Raw genomic sequence first — 26160 nt, forward strand, 5'->3', positions numbered from 1 at the left:
GAATATTTATAGCCAGTCTCTTAAATAAATAGGCAACAGTCACATACAATTGACAATATTTAGTTCTAAAATTAGATTCACAAACAAACATTTCTTATGGTAAAATAACTAGTGTTTGTGAGCAACTGATCCCCTCGTTTCTTAGTTTTAGCAAGGGTTGAAGTTTCTCAAATGCATGTAGAGCAAGTCAAACTCCAAAGGCAAGGTCAAAAAATCAAAAATTGATGGTATCAAAGGGTAAGTCTTATCATAAGGAATAAATATGTAAGATAAGCTTCACGAGTTTCTGTTTTAATGCTATGGCCAATGTTATGTTTTAAAAGTAGGTCAAACTCTTAGTTTGAGGACAAAAGGAAATATATATTTTCAGTGTATAGGTTTTCAAAAAATGAAGAATTTATAACCTCGGTTAAAGTTTCGTAATTTTCTTTAAAATTGTGTCAAACTACAAGGTCAAGGCTAAACGGGCAACATTTTTTGTATCCTAAGAAAGGTCTCGTCACAAGGAATACACCTGTGAAATATTAAAACCTACGCAGCACAGATAAGGTTAAGTAAGGAGGCGGGGCCTAATTTTACGGGAAATGTATACTATGACGTCACACATAATATAAGGTCTTCAAAATACCACAAAATGAAATTGAATGCTAGTTCAAACAGCTGGATAGCTCTATACTACATACAAACTTACTATTACATGCAGTTTTGCCGTTTGTTAAATCCACACAACAGTATATAAACGATGCATCGATCGCAATTTACTCGTCAATGTGACGTCATCTCGCAAAAATGACGCAGTTTGTACACAATTAGAGGCTGATCAAGTCACATTTTGTACAATGAAAAATGTCTTTTATTCTCAAATAAAATATTATTTGCAATTAAATAAAAGGCCGTTAACGTGGATGCGATGTCTTTTTTAGTATATAAACTGTCCGCGCATTCTCCAGACAACTGATACTGTCGTGTGTTTGTATGCAGATTCATTGAAAAAGTAATAGAAGGGTCCAAGTAAATCGATTTATTGCAAGGGCATACCTTCAATGTATTTTGTCAAGTTTTTACACATAAACTTAAGAAGCATTAAGATATTTGAAAAGTGCTGCGAACCTCATGAAATTTTGCAAATAAATTAATTATAGCTACATTTAATGAATCTGACCAGCAAAATATTCAACATGCCGTCCAACAAATAAAATTTTAGCAAATAAAAAAGGGAATCTATATAGGTTCGCAGCACTTTTCACAAACTACATATAGTGTTGAAAAGGATTATAAATTAAACTAACTTGGTTATGCCCTTGCAATATTGGAATTTATAGATGACCTTTAAACTAGCTGCATGTTTAATTGCTAAAATTATATGACGTCGACATCACGTGACTAGTCTAAATAAAAAATCTAAATGTCCCCAACATGTAGATTTAAACCACATTTCATCTTTTTGATATAAGTGAAGTCCTAAAAGGAATCGCCCATTCTAATAAAGTATGTGTTTTTTATCTTAGAAAATCGCCGATATTTCCATTTGTAAACTTAAACTGTGCTGCGTAGCCCCACTCACTTAAAAGTTACCTAAACTTTTAAAACATTTTAACATTTGAACATTTCATATTTTACATGTTCATTTCTTATGACAATATCTTTCTTTTGAAGCTCTGATACAAAACATTTAGACCTTGACCTGTGAGTTTGACTTTGAATTGAGACACCTAAACACTCGCCATCAACTGTCATACGAGGGCAATATTATTTTAAAAACACTTAAAAAAACTTATTTTCAATAGTTGATACTAGTGCTTTAAAACTTCACACGTTCTTTCATTGTGAAAAGACCTTTAAATGGGTATAAATATTTCGACCTTTTGATCTTGACGTTTGATCCAATTAAAAAAAATCCTTTAACCTTGGCCATAACGTTTTGAAAAGAATAATCTGAAGGGCTTTTATATTTCAGAAGTGTATTCCTTGTGGCAATACCTCTCTTTTGAAACCAACAATTTTGACATTTACGTGTAGAGTGTGACTTGCATTTTGAGAAACATAAACATGGCCTTGCAATTAGCTGCCATACAAGGGCTTCAGTTTTCACAAACACATGTTGTTACTCTTGTATTTGAACAGTTTTTTTCTGCTGTTTACAAGTATTTTCAGAAAGTATAATAACTACACGAATAAAATTTCTCACGCACAGTTCCCACCTGTATATGTTTTGTATTAATTTTTAAATTATAATTATATGATTATATGATCATATAAAACACATAATTACGGCATCATTATACCATGACCGTCGTCCACGTGGCGCAGTATTTAGATTTATTGTGTGTTGTTTAACGTCCTTCTCGAGAAGTTTTAACTCATATAGAGAGGCCACCACTTGGCGATGGATAGGTACAAATTTTGTTCTTAACTCGTCATCCAGTGCCATCGAGGAGTAAGGGATCTTTTTTCGTCCCAGCACCTACTGCGACATGGGGCTTCGGCTTTTACGGTCTCATCCGAAGGTCCATTTTCTACGTTTCACAATGGGATTCGAACCCGCGACGTACGGATCGCTTTGCGACTTGAGAGCAGACGCTCTTACCACTACACTGCGTGCACAACGCAGTGATTCAGTGAATATTACATCCATATGGAAAATTTTTAAACAATGTTAAATAATAAATAATTTACTCAAATCAATTAACACATTATTTATTTTCCAAAAGATAAATAAATTAATGAACCTGATTTAATTTCGCTTTTCTCATGATAACGTTTCAGAGAGTGCAATGTTCAGAAACCTTCCAAATATTAACTTTTCAAACAAAAAATGGTTTAAGGTAAGTCACTCCTAAAATTTGTTAAATCGAGGATTTTTTGAGAAGTAAATTTTGGATAAGTGCTCATAAAGTGTAACTCAAAATCGCAAAGAAAATAGGGGGTCAGTGTGCATCCTACTGATCTACGGTACATTTAAGTTGGCCTTTTTGCACTTAAATTTCATCTCTGGTTAATAACTTTAACCCTTATTATATTTGATCAGATGTAAGCATGGCAATAAATATAATCTTATTTTATGTAAAATAGTTTGAATAATATTTATCAATAAACAAATTAATGCGTGTAACTTATTGTGTGACCTTTTTGCACAAAAAAAAATAATATATTTGGAGTATTAAAAAACTTTATAGGTAATATTTTTTTTTATCAAACTTTTTACTACTTAAGTGCTGATTAATCACAAGTATCGAGTAGTTTAAAATAATGAAAGAAAAAGGTGGGGTCAGTGATGTTAATTTTGAAATATTTGTCAAAACATGTGATTTTCAGGCGAAAAATGGTGTAAATTTGATGTTGACTTCTTTAATATATTTACATTTTTTAGAAACGTTTGTTGAGGGAAGGTGTAAAACTTAGTCTAAAAATATAAATTATGACCTATATTAAATATTTTTAGCAATATCAAAACGGAAAATATTCTCCTAGTAAAAGTATGTGAGGCTAAATTTCCATTACATTAAATTTTTTATAAATGTGTAGATTTGCAGAATTTTCTGCTAAATATCCTTCCACCAAAAGAAATAGTCCGTCATAAATCTTGCTTCTTTGTAAATTTTTGAGCAGTTTTTTCATTGAATGTTAAAAAAATTACATTGTTGAATTTAAATATGTTATAAAATTTGAATTTTAATAAGTAGTTTTGAAGTAAAAGCTTCTGCGTGAACTTTTCTAAAAAGCTGACGAGTGACTTACCTTAAATTAATAATAACTAATTAATTATTGATCTAGATACCGTGTGACGTTTAATTAGTTAGCAATAATGACTTCCATTCATATGTCGACTTGACATATCACAGTTAATTTGAAATAAAATGGAAATTAATGAAGTTGTAAAGAGAAAATCACAGAAAAAATAAGATAATAATACAACGTTTACATTGTATTTACTCTTTTTTTGTACAACTCGTGAAAGTAAAATAAATTTTCAAAGTATAAATTATTGACCACTTTTATTTTCGCCTAGGTTTCTGAAAGTAGAAATCCAGAAAAGCTGTTGGCAGTGTAACGTATATCCACTTTTTTTTTTATTATTTTGTGGATGTGACTTGATAAATAAACGATCGTCTGTTTGCAAAAACAGGCTGACCATATTGCTGCCTATTTATAGTCTGTAATTTCTGGTGCCAGGGCCTCATTTACCAACAATAGAATACTCAAATACGTTTTGCCTGGAACTTCAACAAAGAAGAAAAAGACGTAATTTCCAGACACAGGCACTGTAAATATCTCTGTAGCAGGATTTTATCATTTTCCAACATTATTCAGAACATTCTTAAATACAATGACCTGGTTTGGTCCCGTGATCGTTCGCTTCTCATTGCTCTCTGCTCTCACTGAGAACGTCACTGTTATTCTTATCGCTAAAAATTAACAAATAACAATATAGCATTGATCATTTGATTCATTGTGAGATGCTATTTCCAAAAAATGTATTTATAATTGCATTCTTCGAGCCCTTAATAAACATTGATTGTAGTATACATTCTTAAATACATATGGACATTTGATTAGAAGACTGTTTATGACTGCAAAGTATACTGCTTCTAAAGTATAATTTCTAAACAGTATTGGGGAACCTTAATAGTTATCATATGTTTTACGGTGGTTAAACTCAAACATATAGTCAAAATATTCGAAAGAATAACATCCTTATAAAGAAAAAAGATCGAGAATTGTAATTAGCAAAGTCTTCTTTAAAGCAATACCGATGTCAGTATTTATACTCTACAGTAAGATTTCCCCTGTAAAGGAAATCTCAGAGTAGAGCCATATTTCCCTCTTGTTCTTTCTCAGAATAAGATTCTCCTTTTCTATCAATGTTCAAACAATTTCCACACTATTTGGTGAAAAGATTAGACGAAAGAAGACAAAATAAATATATTTATATAATTATACACATGTATTAATATTTAATAATAATCTTTTCGATTCAAGGACAATCAAATTTCTTTAAAAAATGAATGTTCACATAATTGATTTAATCTATTGGAGAAATCTTCTTCTAGGGCACACCAAAGTAATGATTGGTCATGTTTATATGGAAGTCTTTTACTTTTTGTTCAAACTTTAATTCTTGGGTTAGGATGAGGCCAACATATATTATCTCCATTTCACAAATACGTAGGAATATAAAAGGGGGAAATGATAAAATCAGAAGAGCCAAACATGTATTTGCTCATTTGAGCATTGTTGCCTCTTCGCCTCGTCTTGAGTATTTGAACCAAAAAACCCAAAAAATAACTTTAAAAAAAACCAATCAGTGCAAGATATTGCTTTGGAAGATGAAACATAAAAATATCCCCTTGACCCCAAGAGTGTTATTATACCGGATTTAAAATCAACATGCAAATACTCACAAAAGTTTTGTAATGATTCTTTTTATTATAAATAAAAAATTAAAATCCAATAAATCACCACTGTGGTTAATGGGACTTCCTTTTGCTTCGGCACACAAATCATGTTTAAATTCATATGTGGTCCCAACCTACCCTTAAAGGAGAAGGGGTATGATTTGATCAAACCTGAATCTACACTTACTATATGTAAAGATGTTTGTATGTTTTTATGAATAACTGTGGCTTTTACATTATGGTGATCCCTTCTACACCCCCCCCCCCCCTTGTCCTTCCCCCGGGGGCCATGATTTTAACAATTTAGAATATACACTTTTTAAGAATGCTTCCACTAAAGTTTCAGTTTTTCTGGCCCAGTAGTTCTGGGAAGATTTTATAGATTTTTTTTCTATATTTTTTCAAAGTAAAAATTGGATTCCCATTTGTTGCCCCACCCTAAAACCGGGAGTGATGATTTGCACACACATGAATCTACACTACCCGAAGATGTTTCCACATAAGTTCATTTTTTCCAGGCACAGTGGTTATTGAGAAGAAGATTTTTAAAACATGCCACCAATTTTTCCCTATTTTCAAAATATTTTCCCCTTGAATGAGGGTGTGGACCTTCATTTGAACAAATCTGAATCCCTTTCTCTCAAGGATGCGTTTTGGTAAGTTTGGTTGAAATTGCCCCGATGGTTCTTGAGAAGAAGACAAAAATGTAAAACGTTTAATTACAAACAGACGGACAGCTAGACACACCGAAGGACAGACAGATTATAGAGAAAATGTGATCAGAAAATCTCATTTTGGCTTTCAGCTCAGGTGAGCTAAAAAGGATAAAAAGGTGAATCTAAGATTTATCATGCACACCCAACTTTTATTGGAAATCATCTCTTAGCCCAAACATTTTAAGCAAATTCCTATAGACATGTCGAAAGTTATTGATATGAACAAATATTAAATGCAAAAATACGGACAATTTAATGATTTATTAATTTGATCTTAATGATTAAAATTGTCTCTAGAATCTCTTTAATTTATTAAAGGTAATGCTCACCACCATGTGTGCTGTTCGCTAAAGTTTGTATATAATTGCCCAGTTTCGATGACAAATTCTGCTTAATATGACTTTAAAATTACGTCTGCTAATAACGGAGTGCAATTTGTACCCATGAGAATTCCAATAGATTGTTGGAATACCTGGTCTCCAAAAACCAAATAGATATTGTCCATCAGAAATTCAGGTATCTCTTTGATATCAACTTCAGAGTACTTGTGTGTGCAATCAGAATGTATTTTAACAAAATAATTTTTTAAATGACCAATGACCAGTCAAAAGTCCATAAAACAATACAAAATAGGAGAAGAGCAAACAAGGACCTTCAAAACATCAGAGGTGACAAGGACGACACAAAACGTAAAAAATTGATAAGAAAAGCTTATTTGACTTAAAACGTTTCCCAACACCCTAGAGCGTAAGCAAACAATGGGAGAATGGGCCTTTGTGTGATGTGTTAAAGGATGCATAGCGGCTCATTCTGGAAATGACACCTTGGTGCAATTTGACTTTTCTCGATGTAATAATACAAACATTCTGTAACTTCATCACATTTTGTTCATTCATTTTGTGTTAATCTTAAAAGAAAAGTAACAATTCAACTATAATAATCATAAAAATCTGCTATTGCACTTTGTCATAATCCATTTTCTGTTGAATTCCGTTAAAAATGTACCGGTAATAACCTAAATTGTAATAATGCCTGTTGCTATTACATTTTGTGCTGTAATATTGCACGGTAATTCTTATCATAAAGTTTATTAGTTTTTTGTGCAGAGAATGTTTATGTCATTATGAAGATTTCAAACATATACAGTATTCAGTCTTCATATAACTTGAATGTAAAAATAATTTATTCAACTATATTTAAAAAGTAACCTTGAAAACTTACATTTTAAACCTCCCCAAAAAAATCAAGAATCTCTAGAGAACAAAGAATTAGTACAAGCTTGCATTTTTTAAATAAAAATATTATTTAAATTCAATTTAAGAGGTTTGTGACTAGAAGTCCAGAGAACAGGTTATATGAGTCGTGGTCGTGGAGCATTGCCGTCTGCGGGTGAGGATTCTGTATCCAGACTCTGTCCTTTTTATTAAGTATCAGGTGGACGGTTTGTCCTGCCAGAGGATATGTATTTGAAGCAGAGTATAACATAGATATCTTCTTCCCATTTTTGATAATATTCAAATTGACAGAATTGGATGGATGACTCATTAGTGTACACGATATGGTGTAGAGGCCGTCATAGGGGGCGGTGAATATTCCGGTTTGTGAATTATAAGCTCCACCCCAATTTGTTAACACGTTATCATACACGACAATCTCGTGGCCACTAATTCCTGTATCCTTTGAGAGCTTTGCAGTGAATGCAACCACAGGCTTTTTGTGTGCTGCAAATACAAAAGCGTACATGAGGTTTTCGTGAACATTTTTTTTTTACTTTTCTTGTTAGGGTCTTTTTTCTTCAACAAAAGACCTCACAGTTATTCCTTTTTAATTTATCTCCCCTTGAATGAGGGCACGGTCCTTCATTTAATCAAACTTGTTTTCCCTTTGCCCAAGGATGCTTTGTGTCAAGTGTGGTTAAAATTGGCCAGATGGTTAATGAGAAGAAGCAGTGTTTGAAATAACCATGCGTCCGACCGCCCGAGACGCACAAATTTGGTCACGGGCGAACAGATTTGCATGTATTGACGCCCGACTGGACGAGTAAAATTTTTCAATACATAAAAAATTTAGATATTTGATAAATCTCAAATCAACTAATATTACTGGTTTTAAAGAGTTACAAGCAGTTATATCGTAATATCGCGAGTACTTGCAGTTATCTAACTTACTACCCCTCTTTTGCGGGTGAGTCAAGAAAGCTCTAAATCTCGTGAGATCACTTCAGCACATGGTATTGTTTACAGTAGTGACAATCAAATGATTCGAACAATTTTACGCCAAAAGTCCAATGTATTGCCAAGAATTGAACTCGAAATAAGAGATTTTCAAATAAGGAAAGTTTAGAAAATTTTATCAGCTTTACAATGTGAAGATTTTCAATAAATATTTAATGAGAATATCCCACTTTGTTAAAAATATCGTTAACAGAGTTGTTTAGTAATTGAGATATCATGTAATAAAATATAAAGTTAACTGACCCCTGTAACGTTGAATATTGACCCCAGTTGAAAATTGACCCGGGGTTCATTTTTCAACGTTGAATATTGAACCAGGGTTTTTTTTTCTCCGTTGAAAATTGAGACCAAAAGTGGTTGAAATTATACCAGGGGTCATTTTTCAACAGCTTGATATTTTTTTCTTAACCCAAGAAGTTGAAAAATGACCCTGTTGAATATTGACCCCACCTCAGAGTCTGAATAATGTTTGAACTGGGAAGTTGTTTTAAGGGATTTATCGGTATGTCTTTTTTTTCCCTTTACAAGAATAATAGAAAAACCCTATCATCCCGTGTATATGTGTACATTTTGATCAGTACACGATTTCAGTTATCTTCAAGCATGACAACTTTATTTTTTGACAATACTTTCTAAAATCCACATTCATAAATAACTACAAAACTATGAATACGGCATAAAACAAAAATCCTGGAAATCTGGTGTATAGAAAGTGAGTCCTATATAATATTATATTGATCAGGTGGGGAGAGCATTACATTTAGTCAAACTCAGTATAAAAATTAACAGAATTAAAAGCCTAAAAATAAGAATGAAACACATCGGTCAAAATGAAGCCAATGATAGGTTTTTTTGTGAAAAGATCAATATAGTGACCATAACATAGAAGTAATGCTGGCTTGATTGATTGTAGAAATCCCTGTAACAAACTTATCTGTCAGTAGCCTGCCCCGGCCAAATAGTTAATCGTTTTCTGAGCATAATTTTGAGAATGAGAACTAGAATTAGAGTCTGCGATGGACTAAAAGCTACACTTACCACCATCTTTGATATCAACAATTAAAAAAACGCCGTCCCTGCAATTTCTTTTGATATAAACAACTAAAAAGTGCATTCTTCTTCAAAGAAACAGAGAGAGAGAGAGGGGGGATCTAAAGTTTTTCTCGAAGGTGGGGGTATGGTGTCAAAACCCTCTGAAAAATTGTGAGTAAAAAAACCAAAAACCAAATAAATTAACGAAACGAAACAAAGAAACAAGCAAGCAAAAAGTTGAAAGGTGTTAAACTCTCACCATGTCCCAAATATTAATACATGTATTACGATTTTTAAAATTACCAGGAATATGTCCATAGGACATGAATGCCCCGCCGAGGGTATATCAGTAATGCAAAATGAAAATTTGAATTTGTGTATGAAATTTCAGAATATCTTGAAAAGTGATTGCTTTCATCAGTGTGTATCAGTATATGAAGTTTTAACACTAATTGAAGAACAGTGAGGTCAAGGTCAAAGGAAGGGCCAATGTCAAAAGATGTTGATGCAGTTGAAAAGCCTTGTGTATCAGCATATAACGTTTGACACTAATTTAGGAAGAGTGGGGTCCAAGGAAAGGTCAAGGTAAAAAATGTTGATGCAGTTGAATAGCTCTCATCAATATCTATAAGCCTATGAAGTTTGAAGAATATATCTTGATAGTTTCTTTCAAACTGAGCTTTGAACAGAGCTAAATGCAAAGTGTGACGGAAGGACAGAGTACGGAAGACGGACATGACAAACACTATATGCCCCGGCCATATTCATGGTGGGGCAAAAAAAATAAATGAAGTGTTGATAGTAAGCAAAAAATATGAATAAACAAATTTCTGAATTAAATTGTATATTGTTTATATTGTGTAACTATATTTTCATAAATTTAAGATTTAAATATACAAATGTACTATCGGGTGGGGGTGGAGGGAGTGGGGGGGGGTGTGAGGATCCAATTTCTTTTTTTAAAGCATGCGCACTACCACTTAATTACTCTTCTTTGACTACACTGTAAAGTGTATGTTGAAAGTGTGGCGGGGGGGGGGGGGGGGGCGGCTAAACCAATTTCAAATTGTTCAATGCCTATATTATGTCTATGTCTAGGAGGGGAGAGGGTAAGCATCCTTAGCCCAGCCCCCCCCCCCCCCCACAGTTCCCGACGCCTATGGATTAAATTACAGTTGTGAAAAACGAGTCATAAATAAGTGTTTTTATGCTGTTGAATTTTGAACCGGTTTCATGATCAAAATTCCACGACCCGACTCAATTTTCAATGGATTAGGGTCTAAATTCAACACCTTTGGTCTCACTATTCAACGTTTAAAAATGACCCCCGGGTCAATTTTAAACCCGGGTCAAAAATAAACGTTACACCCCATTCACATTACTGTTAAAATGAACTTTTAAAAGACAGTTGATTTTTTTCGGGTTAGCACATTTAAGGCAGGGCTGACAGCTTCCACTGGCAATCAGTCTTTGAAAATTTTCTCAGCTCTATGTTATTTCTATGTTCTACATTTATTGAAATGTTCCTTATTTGTGTTTAACTTTAAAATTTTAGAATAAAAAATAAATCATGATCATGTTTTTTTTTAAATATTTGCATTTGCCAATGAAAGTTTACATGCTTTTTGTGCATAATGCAAACAAGAAATTCGCGCACCAGCAGAATCTATGGAATAATTTTCATTTAGAAATAAGCAGTTTAGATTAAAAGATTATTTTTTCATAATAGCAATAATTAAAAAATAATTTAGAAATGATGAAAACAAATTTTGGAGTATGCATATCATCAAAAGAGGAATGGGAACATAATTGGGTTGTTTGTACTTTTATTATCACTTCCTGGTGCAGTATTCTGAAATTAGATCATACTGGGATTGATAAACACTTTTAAGAGGTTACTGGTGTCTGTTATCTCTGTATGAGAATACGGTGGAGTTGTTTGCCCAACACTTTGTGTGGTTAATGTCCTCTATTATATTTAAATAAAAACACAGTGGACTTGTTTGTCTAACATTTTGTGGGGTTACTGGTGTCTGTTATCATTCTATGAGAACATGGTGGGGATGTCTGTCTAACATTTTCTTGGGTAACTAGTGTCTGTTATCTTCCTATGAAAACATGGTGGGATGTCTGCCTTACATTTGTGGGGTTACTGGTGTATGTTATATTTATATAAGAACATGTTTGGGATGTCTGTCTAACATTTTGAGGGGTTACTGGTGTCTGTTATCTTTATATGAGAACATGGTGGGGATGTCTGTCTAACATTTGTGGGGTTACTGGTGTATGTTATATTTATATAAGAACATGGTGGGGATGTCTGTCTAACATTTGGAGGGGTTATTGGTGTCTGTTATCTTTATATGAAAACATGGTGGGGATGTCTGTCTAACATTTTGTGGGGTTACTGGTGTATGTTATCATTCTATGAGAACATGGTGGGGATGTCTGTCTAACATTTGTGGGGTTACTGGTGTCTGTTATCTTTATATGAGAACATGGTGGGATGTCTGTCTAACATTTGTGGGGTTACTGGTGTCTGTTATCTTTATATGAGAACAATGTGGGATGTCTGTCTAACATTTTCTGGGGTTACTTGTGTCTGTTATCTTACTATGAGAACATGGTGCGGTTGTTAGTCTAACAAATTGTGGGTTTACTGGTGTTTCTTATCTTTATATTAGAACATGGTGGGGTCGTTTGTCTGTGCTTTTGTTGGGTAACTGGTATTTGTTATCTTTTGTATAAGAACATGGTGGGGTGGTTTGTATTATTCTTTGAGGGCCCTGGGCTTACTGGTGTTTGTTTTTTTAATATGTAAACACTGTTCGGCTGTGTGTCTTACTCACTGTGAATTGGTAAATCTGGTTCATGTTATCCTTAAATAAGAACACTTTTGCGTTGTTTTTGGTATTAAGGGGAATCAATAATTCTTTTACAATCTCTTCTTCTGATAAACAGTAATAATATATTTATTAAAGTTAATACTCACCACCACGCGTGCTGTTGGCTAAAGTTTGTATATAGTCGGTCAGTTTAGTTGACAATTCCGTGGATTCCTTACAATCTTTCTGTACTTTCGTTTCTAAATTTTCCCATTTCTGCTTGACTAAAAACAGTTCTCGGTCACATTTTGTTACTTCATTATCAAGATCATTCAGTCTCATTTCTTGAACATATACTGCTGCAAAAACAAATGCTATAAAAATCCTGCAATCCCGTGCACAATCCTCTCGTCCATTACAGGTTTTAAAATGTTGCAGACTTTTTTATGCTCGTATGCAAAAATTTATTACGGGGTTGTCATTCTGCATTCCCTCAGCCATGGAGGAAACTTGATCTGTAATGGTAGGTTTTAAATCCCCGACTTAGGGTATAAAAAGTGCTTTTGCCAAGCATTTAAAATGTATTACTATTGGCAACGATGTGTATTTACAAAAAAAAATTACATTTTGTTTTTATTAATAGTTTAGTACATTTGCACAATAAAAATATAGCAAAAAAGATACTTAATAATGTATAGTTTATTATATAAATAAAAAAGATGATGCTAATTAAACGTTGAAATACATGAATGTATCTTAAGCGGTTTTAATTTTATGGTGCTACAGTGTAGGCCACGAACTTTTCGAACAACCCTCGTAATATGATATCATATGAAGATATTATGATGTATGTATCGAGTTAAGTTACATTATTATATTCAAATAAAAACTAGTGAATTAAGAACACGTATGCTTCACTTCGTGAACCCTTAATAAAAAATTTAAAACTAAAAGCATTCCCTGTTGTCCGGCCACATTGGTCGTTCTCCTTAGTATAAGAATCTAGTAGGAGTATTTATCTATACTATTCACAATTTAGTATAAAAGCGATGACTAACAAAATATCATGGTATCAAAATTGTCAGGTGCAGCAGAATAAACTCAAATTATAAGCTATATTTTCGAACAAGGGCATTATATATGTTTTAACGGCAATATTATTTTTGTGAAAAATTCAAATAGGTTGCTAAAATTGTTAGATGAATGATTGTAAAAAGTTAGAGTACAAAGGTACACACCAATTTTTTTTGTTGCCAATTAGGATATATAATTTTTTTATTAAAACAATATCCCAAATGATAGAGTCAATGCCAAATTTAAAGAGAAGATGAATAGTAATAGTAACCCAGAATAAGCATCTAATTTTTAATTCTGAAAACATTTTTTCAAAAGAAATAGAAAAAAAAATAATATAATGAACATCACATTTCCTTGCGTGAATTTACTCAACATGAATGAAAAAAGCTGAAAAGAGAAAGTGACAGAGAAGTTGTACATTCACAACCTCTTATCTCTTTCACTGTAAAGTTTTTCCCACCGAATTGTTTAAGTAGTCAATTTTTTCTAAGCCAAAGAGTTTAAGAGTCCAGAGAAACTATTTCCCGTGTATTGAATATCCAATGTCAGGGAATTTCCTGGATGTGACTTGATACATACACGATCATTTTTATGCACAAACAGGCTTATCATATTACTGCCAGTGTTAAAGGAATCTGTAATTTTTCCTGCCAGTGCCTCTGCAACAATATTATCATTGACAGACAAATAAATACCTAAATGTTTATTTTCTTGAACTTCAACAGCAAAGAAAAATACGTAATTTCCAGGCACAGGCACTGTAAATATCCCTGTTATGGGATCATATCCGTTTCCAACATTATTCAGAACATTCTTGAACACAATGACCTCATTCGGTCCTCTAATTATTTGTTTTTCATCATTCTTGGCTGTTGCAGAGAACGTCACAATTATTCTATTCCCTGAAAAGTAAATATAAATTATTGCATATTAATTCATGCAAAATATAATTATCGAAAAACAATAATTCATGGCAACAATAATGGGCAGCGTTCAATCTAAGAAAAATAATTATAAACAATAGAAAATTGTAAAAGAAAGAAAGAGTATAAAACACGACCCCCTGTAAATTTCAGAGATGGGATCAAGTGCCAAGGGGGAGTAGGCATCCCTTGCTGACCGGTCACATCCGCCATGTGCTCATTGTCATGATCAGGAAATAACGGGAAAATCCGTCGTCAATTCAGTGTATAAGTAATGGACTACTCCCCTCGTGTGTATTCTAGATTGTTCAAATCAAGGCCCTCTTTGTCGATATTTTAAGGTCATAATTAATGTCAACACCATGTGAAAATGCCAATTAGATATTACTTTATAAAAAAGGAAAGTCGGCGATGGAAAAGCTGAAGTAATCTCTTCTTTTCATACATGTACAATCTAGTTGTTAGTTGCCCTTTATCATTCATGCCGGTAGTCAGTAAAACGCTAAATATCTTTGGTATGTTTTATTTACTGATCAAGGGAATATATCGAATCGACGTATATACGTATGTTAGCAACTATTGTTAATTGATAGAACACCATCGATATTTCAAAATGTCTATTGAAAGTCACATAATTTATGCACTGAGCAAATATTCTTTTTTTCATGGAGTAAATTTTGAATAAATTCTGCTCTATTTGGAATAAACATCAGGTTAGCCTATGAAGAAGCACAATAAATGTAAGTGTCTATCAACATTCAAATAGTTTATTGGAAGAGCTGGTCTGCGAAGATAGCACAAAATATTAATAGAGAGAGAGAGAGAGAGAGAGAGAGAGAGAGAGACAGCCTACGTGTTATTTCCTGTCGAAGTCGTATGTTTTCCTCCTCGATTTTCATCACTCTCTCCCGCAAATCACATCCCTCTTTATCCGATTCATAGATCAGCTGATTTTCTGAATGCTTTACACAGAACATATATATTAGTATGTTAAAAATAACAAAGGTAGAGCTAAAGCTACAACAAACTGGGCCAGACATATCTCCCTAACTTCCTCAATGTAATGATGATAAACAATTAACGCATTTCAAGTCAAACAATTAAAGACATCTTCCGCATCTGCCTACTCAGTATGTAAAGGATTGCACATTACTTTGGTGATATCATAATAAAATCTCTTCATATGATAATCACTCAAGTTGTAATGAAAGGGATACACATATTTTGAAAGGTTTAAAAGCATGAGAGAAAAAAATATCCGTATTGTTGAAGAGAACGTCAATTGTTATAATTTTTACGCTTTTTTTCTCATCAGCGTTTTTAGAAAGCGCTTTACTTAAGATGAAGATATCAAGGAAGAGAACTCTAACTTATGCAAAAATAAAGTAAAAAATATATTAACAAAAAAGATAAAATGATGTTAATTTTATTTAATATATGACTACTCAATTATTGGTTCATTTTGCAGAATCATTTTAAACAAACTTTTAAAAAGTGAACACTATGAAACATTTATAAAACGCGTCATTTTTTATTCGAATTTCAGTAGCTTGAAGTCAATAGTGTTCGCTACTGACAAAATATTCTGTACAAAAATAGTTCGCTGCGATATCCAAGTATGAAACAGATGCTTCAGACTCTGGTATCTTTAATCTCAAGCTCACCAGGTTATATAGTATCGACATCGACACAGGAATGGAAACAACAATTGTTAATTGACAATACATGGTCGATATATCTAAATGTTGAGTTGAAGGCCATAACAAGTGTTTTCTTCTTTTTACGCATAAGATTTTGCAATAAACATTTTTTATATATTTACAGCATTTTACTTTCCTTGGTTGTTAATGATTCAAATACTTGATTTCTAAAATATTTGGCAATTGTTAACCTTCTTTGATGATCATATTTCTACTATTGTGCAATCATCCTTATAAAACTATGCAATAAAAAAACCTATATTGCCTTACGAGGGTCATTAAAAAATACCTAGTAATGTTCCTCGTTATCATATTACTTTTATTGGATTAAAAAAACATTTATTTTGTCGAAGTGTCATTGACGATGGGATTTCCCGTTATTTCCAGATCATGACAAGGAGCACAGGGCAGGTGAGACCGTCGGCAGGGGATGCTTACTCCTCCATGGTACCTTATCCAACCTCTGATGTTTTAAAGGTCCGAGTTTGCTCTGCTCCTATTTTGTATTGTTGTATGAACTTTGATATTGAATACTGTTCGTTATCTCCATATCATTCATTCATTCCATTTTTTTAAATGAATCTCATGTTTTGTCTCCACAAAGCATGGTTAACGCTTTTGTTACTTCACCAACAACGTCGAGAAAGTTTCTCAAAATTACTCTGCTTTTTTCAACTCATAAACGGTTTGTAGTACATGTATCTTCCCTATTTCATAACAATTGACACACACATGTAGTTTGCTTGCAACACTTTACTTAGTTTTAGTTAGATTGTCGATGTTTTAAATTTTTTAAAGATCTTATTCTACTTTTACAAGTTCCGCAACATTAAAGCGCATATCGCATTTCATGACTTAACTCTTTTGACAAAAAAATTATAAAGAATGAATGATCAAAAATTAATAGAATAGAATAAAGTTTCAATCAATTAAATGAATACACAGTTCACAAGATTCAAAAAATTCTTTTTTACTACCAGATTTTTTTTAAAAATTGTTTTTTTGAAAATGTCATGAGAATTTAAGGAATGTTGAACAGGATATTTAAACATATAACATTCAGAGCAAATGTGATGAGATATAAGTTTTACATAGGAATATATAGAAATTTTAGTTTAAAATTCTACTTCTCAAGAACAACACAGCTTTGATTGGTCATATTTATATAGAAGCATCATCAGGAAGTGAAGATTCGATTTTGTTCTAATCATAGAACAACATAGCCATAATTGATCATATTTATATGGAAGCAACCTCAGGTAGAGTAGATTCAAGTTCTTTTAAATCATGACCCCGAGGGGTAGGGTGAGTCCAAAATAAAAGTTTATACTTATTGGGGAAAAAAGTCACAGTAAGTCAAGCAAATATGTAAGCATTCTTAGAGGTATCATTTTAAATCATACCCCCTTTAAGGGGTAGGTCGGTACTACTTAAGCATTTAAGCTTTTCAATAATGGATTAATTTTTGCTTTTTTTTTTCAGGCACAGTACTTAGGTGAGCGATGTGGTCCATTGGACTCTTGTTGTTTTTGTATTTAACTGCAATACTGCAACTAGTACAACTAAAGCTTTCGCAAACGCACTGTTCTGTTTTGGAAATTGTGCTTTTGGTTGTAAAAAAATTTTACTCAAGAAAATACAGAGAAAATTAAAGAAACATTCTATTCATTACGATTGTAACAGTTGACATGTCATACTTCGCAGGGAAAAAATTCACTACCAGAATGAATCTTACCACATTGTAGGATATTCCACAAAAAACATTCAATATATCAAACAGTAGAAAAAGTCTTCTTTCGGAGACAAATTTATTATTCCAATGTTCAAGACGAGAAACGATAAACTGAAACAGATACTATTTATTATAAAGTTTGTTTTGTCAATTGACATGTAAGTGTTACTTGGGGAAAATAATAAAGGATACCTTTTTGCCTCCGAAGAAATACAGTGGCATAGTTTATAAGAAAAGGTTTGAAAACATACCATAAAGACAAGAAGAACAGAGGAAGGAAAGATAATCTTATTTCACTGGAGTTCTTTTCATTTATTTTAATCCTTTTGCACATATCACATTGATAATGCAAAATAAAGTTAAATGCTCGCTTTAGTTTACATGGATAATCAGATTTTTTAAATAAACTTTGGATACTTTAACATCTGTAGAAAAAGACAAAGACAAAATTGAAAGATAAAACATAAGTATAAAAGGACTTCCAAAACATATTTTAATTTATATTAATGACGACAGTTTTCCTTACAATTTTGCCATAGTACTGTTTTTGACGGTGGCTAATATCGGGAAAACACTCAGAGTCGTATCTTTTTGAAACTAGTGATATTTTAAAAACATTTTTTTCCAGAGCTGTCCCTTAAAATGCCCACGGCAAATCCTTCCCCTATTTGTCCCGTTAACGATATTTGCCGACAAAGTATCCTCTCTGTGAAAGTTTTGTTATAACATAAGTCTTTGTCTTGAACAGTTACAGTCAGATTGACATTATTATGTTTACCAATGGTGATCATATTGAATGTAAAAACATTCAAATCGATTGGATAACTAAGATAATGTTTGAATTCTTCCTCTTTCAAAATCCATTCATATATTCCATTAAATTGTTGTTTTATGTTATCCACAGACATATTGATGTTAAGTTCTGTTGTTATCTCAATTAAATTGAAAAAATGCATTATTTTTATCAGATACTAGTTCCTGAATATCTGTTTTCAAAGATACAGAAATATTGCACTCAGGAATATTGGAACATGCAAGTTCAAGATGAAATGAAATCAACAAAAGACAAATACATTTGGTCACTGACATTTTTACACTACCTTCATTTGTAATCTATATAAAGAATAAATATTTACATCCACTGAATATTTTCTCCTTTATTTCTTAAGAAAACCTATTGTGTTTATCACTGTATGATCTACAGTAGGCATTTCGTCTGTACAGATTTCTTGACCAGTGGCTGTTCCATCAATGAAACGTATAAAGACATTCGCATCATTAATATAATAATTTATCCTTTTAATCCTACTTTAAATGATTATTTAAACAGATATAAATATAAACAATAAAATGTCTTTCTTTTTTTGTTATTACTGGAATTAATGGTCGCAGCTATTGCAGAAAAATTTACATAACCCGCTTACGCGGGTTATGTATTTTTTCTGCAAAAGCTGCTTCCGTTAATTCCAGTAATAACAAACAAAGAAAGCATTTTATTGTTTAAATAAACATCAAATATTATCAAATAGTTATTTTTTTCCCATACAGAAAAAAAAAGATAAAAAAAGATGTCAATTTTACCATTTTCAAAAGTATTTAAACTATTAACTTTATATCTGAATCAACGAGAACTAAAATTGAGAAAGACTGAAGTATTTCCTTAATGATAAATTATTATATACATAATGTATCATTATGTGATATATTGATATAATTTATTTAAATCAGTACTTTATTTAAAACATGCATACATTTAAAATATTGATTTTGAAAATATATCTTAAACTTAACACATGTACAGTTGTTAAACTTTTTCCAGAGATACCGAAAGCTTGTGAAATGGGTATCTATGAAATCCCTCTAACCTACATTTATTTTTTTTATCTTGAAATAAATGACATTAATGTGACCGTTCGATACGTAATTTTAACTAATTCATTACAACTGATCCCATTCTAAAGTATTAAGTTTTAGCTCTGTTGTTTCAATACATTTTTGAGCTAGAATATGTTCGTTATCACTATACTGCATAGAATATATGTCATCATGTGGAATTGTTAAGTAATCAATAGATACTTCCTAAAATATAAAGAAATCATGTTCTGTTTGATGCTAAAATACGCAATTTTTTTTCTATACATGTAATTATAATTCTATTCAAAATCTTGAATATATCTTTAACATTGCGACAAAGTCTTACAAAGTTCTCCCGCGCACACTTTACCTGGGTTCAGGTTACTTATTTGAATATAAATGTGACGCGCCAAGCAAAAACCTCCCTTATCTCTATTATGACGTAACGTCAAAAGACGCGTCTAAAGTCAACAAGGTAAATGCGAAGTAAAAACGCCTCCTCGAGAGAAACACTCCCAAGCAGAACAAGGGTATGTTGTTTTATTTATATGCTAAGACAGATTATTGGGTGTAATTTGATGTAGTTTATTCATTCATAACTTAGTCTCCGTCAAGTGTCTGTGTGATCTTTCCTTGTATATTTTTTAAAGATTTCCAGTGGTGGCTGAAAAATTCCCGTAAGGTCGTTTTTAAAATGAAGTTTGTTTGCCCTCTCCCTATTCGGGTTAAAAATTGAATCGGTAGGTAGGTCGAATTTTTTTTATCTGAAATTTTCAGTGTTGAAAAAGATTGAAGGCATTTCTGGAAAAAAAAAGTTGTCGATAGGATGAGAAAATTCCGGAATGAATAATTTGGAAGTTTTAAAAAGATTTTAGTCGGTTCATTTTATAAGGTCAAACAAACAAGTCTTTTTTTTAATTTAATGTCCAGCTGTTTCATCGTGAAGCACATGCAAGAAAAATTTAACAGGAGTATTAAACTAAGGTATTTTTTTAAATACTTCTCTTTAATTAATGGAATGAATTTAAAAGCTACCCAATTTATACGATATAAACCGAGTTGGAACAGTTAACGCTGCCCTTTATATAAATAAAACGTGAACTGTTATTGATAAATACTGAAGTTTCGTTGTTAAAAAGGTATTCTCTATAGATACGACACAGAGTATTTCATTTAGACACTTCTTCCGGAATTAGTTTTAGCTGAACATTGATTTAAAAATGAATATTTTGAAGAAAGACCTTCTGAGCTTCTCAATTTATTTTATTGTCGAACACCTTCTCATGTTGTACAAAAATGTAGAAAAAATTCGCCCCCTTTCTCCTGTGTCACGTGTCTGCTCTATTTCTTTGGATACTTCGTGGAAATTTTGTCTTGAATATACGGATGCTTGCATACATTGTAAGTTACAGTCCCACTATCAAAGGTATTTTTTGACTGATAATTAAACAGATTGAACGTATGTTTATCGACCTTTTCATAATCTGTTTGATGAGGTTATACACAATACACCGAATGTAAAAATGGGAAAAATGATACATCGCTAAAATGTTATAATTAATACAAATTGTTACAAATTCATACAAATTGATTGAACACTTTTAAAACATTCCAACCCATTTTAATTTTGTGCATGGTTTATCTAAATGTACTAAAGAAGATGCTGGAGTTCTGGATTCCTGAAAACAACAATCTAAAATCTTCTATTAAGGACTCTGTTGGGGTGTGCTGATATAAAAGTTGAAATCGTTTTGTAATCTTTACTGTAAATCACTTAATTTTCGCAAGTGAGTCAAGGCTATATGTAAGAATTTCTATGCAAATGAGCTAATAAAAATGAACAAGTTATATATTTTATATACCAAGAAAGTTCAAATTGATTTCCTCATTAAAACTTAGTGCCCACAGCATATAAGAGATGACGCCATTGTTCTTTCCCATTCGAGGTAATAAAACACATCAACTAAACAACGTCGGTGCAAGGGCATATCCTATTTAATTTTAAATTAATAATGTATGATATTAAGAAGAATATTAAGAAGATTTTAAAAGAATTGCAACACAAATCCTAAGCAGTTTCTCAATTGATAAAAAATTTAGGAAACTTACACTGGACGGTGAATTTTATTCTGTTTCAACTTAAAATTCTACAATTTAAAACTAAACAATTGCAATGTCGATTTGTGCAGCAATATCTTGTATCCTTTGAATATCCTGCGTCTATTTATACATTGTTTCTGTCAAACAAAGTAAGGTATGTCCTTGCGCCGAAGCGATTTTGTTGATGTTTCTCTTTCACTTATGTAGTAAGGATGTAGTACGGATCGATGACGTCATAAAATGACGTCATAATGTAAACTGGCTATCGCATATCGTGGGTACCTAGAATGTTTTAGAAAACAAGGCTTTTTCTGCGTGGTAGGTATAGCCATTATGGGTTTTACTGGGATCTTTAGCATAAAAACCTCCATACGTAGTCTTTACTCACTTGCGTTTTCCCTTACTTTGAGAGATTTTTATTTGAACAAATTTTTGTTTATTGTTATTTTTTTTTCAAGCAAACCCATATTCTTGAAAATGAAAATTTTCTAGGAGAGCGACTCGAGTTAGTATACAAAAATAAAGATTTCGAGAGGCAAGTGAATTGTGGTGTAGCTTGCTTTTATAAAATTGTATGCATTCCCAGTTACCAATAATTCCTATTTGAAGGGAGGGTAGAGGGGCTATGATTACAAATAATCCAGTCATGTCAAAAACTACTTTTAAAGTAGAAATTTCGTAAGTCTTTGGTCTTGATAATGAATTTGTTAAGAGAAATAACCTACCATTTGGTCATATTTTGTGTGACTTGTTTCATATGGCCTTTAATTTTGTTTATACTGAATTTGAATGTGTTTGATTTCAGTTTCATTTGAGATACAATTAAATGTATTATTAACGTCGGAATTCACAGAGTGACGGATTAAACAGGTGGTTTTTACAGTAATCACATGTATAATAGCTTGAAATTTCTTTTAGTTCTAGATCTGTTCAAGAATAAAGTAAGTATGATCTTCCGGGTGTTTCTCACAAAGGTTACTCCTGTCCTGTTCATCATAACTAACGTCAGGAACACTTTTCAAGATATGGTTACTAGTATTAGGACTGTCGAAAACATGTTTTCTTTTTTCTGTATCTTCATTTACAGAACTCTTACTTATTATTGAAAATGCATGGTGATACGTTTCATCTGAATTTGTACCACGTCTTGCATCCCAAAGTCGATCATATATCCCTTTACTACTTTCATGGCATTGTTCTCGTTGTGCAATAACATTCTTTGTTGTATCATAATTACATTTATTATCATCTTCATCATTACTGAGTTGTTTGTCTCTGAGGTGATTGTATATTTCCTCTTTAGCTTCCATGAAGGGACTTTCTAATTTGTCTTCCGGAATAGACGATCGATTTCCCTGTTCTTGAAGTTCTATGGTATTATAAGAGTGATTGGTAATTCTTGTAACATTAGAACTTCTGGTGCTACATTCACTATGTTCTTTTCTTGATTTTGGTTTTTGTAAGCTGGTTTGTTTTTTTAAATGACGATGACTAAAAACAGAAGGCATACGAATAATGAAGATAATGTAAGACTTTTAGAAGTAATTTATGGAATTCTTGTAAAGACTTCAACTTGTATAATTAAAGTCTAGATTAAATTTGTGTTTTTTGTGTTCTCTACCATGCATTGCATGAAAAGAGTGTACAGGAACATTGAAATTTTGCGCCAATATTTGAAAAAATTCATAACATTTTTTTAAGATACAAATCCAATTATACTGACCACACATATTTGGAAATCAGCGCAAAAATAACAGCAAGGGCACTCACAGCAATTGCTACTGGAAGGATCATGTGTAATGCGTCCTCACTTTTTTCTTAAATAAAAAAAATTATCTAGTCATATTTTAATTTTTACGAGAAAAATTAATATACGATATATGCCACTAGACAATACTGCCTTTAGTTCTAGTAATCCATAACAAAGTTACCGTTTAAATTGATTGTTTCTGCAGTTGTACTTTCTGTTGATGATAACATCATAAAATTTTCTGTTGTATTATTTGTAGACGATACTGTTGTTGGTGGTGTTTTTTCATGGCTCCCGAAATCCGTAATATGTGTTGATGTGTGCAGAGTACCTATCGTTTGGGACGATGGATCTAGTTCGTTTTCTTGGTCTCTCTAGTCATATGCACAAGATGTTTTGTAACATGAAAAACACAAGTTTAGCATATTACATATACAGGTGTATTCATAAATTATATCTATATTTCTTACATATTGAAATTGTTAACGTGTCTAATTATTCTAAAAATTCTTAATCTGTACATGTTAAACTTATGAAATGAAAAGGAATGTACCTGTATACAGAGTAATTTGACATTCTGTTTTTCTTTACAGGGTACGTAGGAACAATTGTTTAACCTTGTATTCTTGTAAAAGCATACTTGACATCCAGTGAACATATCCAATTCTTCTTTTCCGATTTTGATACCTAAAGGTCGAAGTCTTTCTTAAAGACAATATAAAAATTGGGTGGAATGTTATATACGTTTTTCTACTTTTAATCTGGGTTACAAAATTGTTTCGCTGAAATATTTTGCAACCTTATGACAAACAAAATATACAGTGTTATTTTTACTGTCCAACTTAAATACAAAACTGAATTTTAATAGTGTAACTATCATAGTAAAATAACCGTCACATGTACATGTTCTAATATTTGCATAATAAGGTTGATTGGGAAAATAAGGCTCTATATCTGTAATTACAAATTGATAACCAAAATTTAAAACTGTGTCAATACATGTCGTAACACATGTGTTTATCAAGGTTTCTCAAATGAAGCTTTCTCTGTGAGAGTTTAATTTTATCTTCGTTAGCAGAAAAAAATCTAGCGTGTATTTAATATTGTGCTACAATACAAATCTGTTGAAGACAATTATCTTTTAAAATAAAACCATCATGTTGTAATCTTAGCAAAATGACTTATCAGTTTTAGTTCGTCAATTTGTTTAAAAAGTAAGAATAAAATGAAGTTTCAATTTTAAATAAATAGAAAAATGTTAATTTCTATTTCTAATTTGTATTCTAAAGAAAGTAAGCTGTGAAAACGAGAAATCCGAATTATTGCTGAATCCCCCCAAAAAAACAATTTCAGGGGACAATAATTACCGTTTACGTATATAGAAAAACGTATACCGAAGCTAAAGGTCGACGCAATTTTCAGTCGCAATCCATTACTTCGATAACACAGAAAAAAATTGTCATGATTTAGTTTATATTTCTATTGCATGATAAAAAGAATGGAATCATTAGTATGCACAATATGTATCTCAAATAGGATTCTTCCATCAGTTAAGGGTCACTTAGTTATAAAAAGGGATCTGACCTATAGGACCGGGCCTTGGTTTTTTTTCAAAAGGCCTGTCGATTTCCATTCAGATTTATGACATTAGGCTGAATATATATAATAATTTGATTTTCATATTTCTTTATTTCAGTGAGTGGTGGTATGAGTAACCCTTTCATTGATTTTCTGAGTTTGTTATCTCCAAATATAATAATTGATATTTGTCCTTACTTCTCACCGTGCATAATGGTACTATCTACGGTCTCTGAAATTCTATTCTTTATGTCTAAGCTATTTATCCTACATACATATAATACAACATGTGATTAATGTGTGCAAATTATATTGGCCTAAATGAAATTCCAGGGAGTACAGTTATTGATATATGTAGCAAATTCAATGTGATTAAATTCTAAGGAATATATGCGACTCAAATTCATCGCAGCTCAATGTTGCCAAGAATACCTGTATTGAGTAGCACAGAGTGGGTTATTATTGTCCTCGGAGAAAGTGTGCTAATACTGAGGTTTGTTCCGCCTGACTAACAATTGTTCATTGGATTGTTACGATTTTATATCTCTTTAGTGTTTCAAATATCAAGAATGGGCATACATTAAGTATAGATAATTGGAGGAAAATATACAAGTCTATAAAAAACTCTAAAATTCTTTCAAAAGGCGAAATTTAGAACTTTAAAAGTGTGGTACCAGGTGGATTCGAACCCCCGACTTTAAAAAGAAAGTTCGAGGGTCACCCCTACTAATGTTATTGTGATTTAAATTCAAGACACGTGGTTTAGGTTGTGACATTCAAAGGTTATAGGGTAGAACCAGTTTCATCAATAGAATTGGCATTAAACAGGAAATTGCTATAGTCTGTTTCTTCTGAAAACATGTCCTGTGAAAAATGTGTTTCCAGACCTTTCTGAAAGACTTTCATGATTTTCAACAGAAATGGTGGCTACAAAAAGGGGGGAATAAAAATTAATACATATTATCATAGTTTACCGCAAAAATTACAGCTCAATAGCGACCAATACGCTGGTAAAAAAAATGTGTAATATCATCTACACGGACAAACCTTTGTTTGCCTTATATGGCCATTGCTATTAATGCGCACAGAGGATTTTACCATGTGCAACTGACCAATTGTTGGTTGAATACATTTACGCCAAATACATGTTTCCTTGATCATGTCATTGGAGTGCAAAATAAAAAAAATGTTCTCATAAACAAAATGCAAACATTAGAAACTACGAAAGATATTACTGGGCTCA

The 26160-nt window shown here is 32.1% G+C and overlaps 3 protein-coding genes across 4 annotated transcripts; all 3 read right to left on the reverse strand.

The window, feature by feature from the left end:
- Window positions 1-7423: 7423 nt before the first annotated feature.
- LOC134231414 (uncharacterized) lies at window positions 7424-12905 on the reverse strand. The gene is made up of 2 exons (XM_062713372.1): window positions 12371-12905; window positions 7424-7833 (listed from the first exon to the last, which is right to left on the reverse strand). Exons 1-2 carry the CDS (start codon window positions 12543-12545, stop codon window positions 7424-7426), a joined length of 585 nt encoding a protein of 194 aa, XP_062569356.1. The 5' UTR covers window positions 12546-12905.
- Window positions 12906-13477: 572 nt separating this feature from the next.
- Window positions 13478-15250, reverse strand: LOC134231421 (C1q-related factor-like). The gene is made up of 2 exons (XM_062713382.1): window positions 15057-15250; window positions 13478-14182 (listed from the first exon to the last, which is right to left on the reverse strand). Exons 1-2 carry the CDS (start codon window positions 15241-15243, stop codon window positions 13767-13769), a joined length of 603 nt encoding a protein of 200 aa, XP_062569366.1. The 5' UTR covers window positions 15244-15250; the 3' UTR covers window positions 13478-13766.
- A 7138-nt stretch (window positions 15251-22388) lies between these two features.
- Window positions 22389-24061, reverse strand: LOC134231436 (uncharacterized). 2 transcript variants are annotated; one of them, XM_062713397.1, is made up of 4 exons: window positions 23893-24061; window positions 23671-23713; window positions 23313-23406; window positions 22389-23080 (listed from the first exon to the last, which is right to left on the reverse strand). In XM_062713397.1, the coding sequence occupies exons 1-4, from the start codon at window positions 23995-23997 to the stop codon at window positions 22510-22512; spliced, it is 813 nt and encodes a 270-aa protein (XP_062569381.1). In that variant the 5' UTR covers window positions 23998-24061; the 3' UTR covers window positions 22389-22509. The 2 variants fall into 2 exon arrangements, with proteins under 2 accessions (XP_062569381.1, XP_062569379.1); XM_062713395.1 differs by having other exon boundaries at window positions 23521-23713.
- Window positions 24062-26160: the final 2099 nt, after the last annotated feature.

Source organism: Saccostrea cucullata, unplaced genomic scaffold, assembly GCF_032062105.1.
Source record: "Saccostrea cucullata isolate Sc308-1 unplaced genomic scaffold, CSIRO_AGI_Scuc_v1 ctg595, whole genome shotgun sequence".
In the NCBI taxonomy this organism is placed as follows: Eukaryota; Metazoa; Mollusca; class Bivalvia; order Ostreida; family Ostreidae; genus Saccostrea; species Saccostrea cuccullata.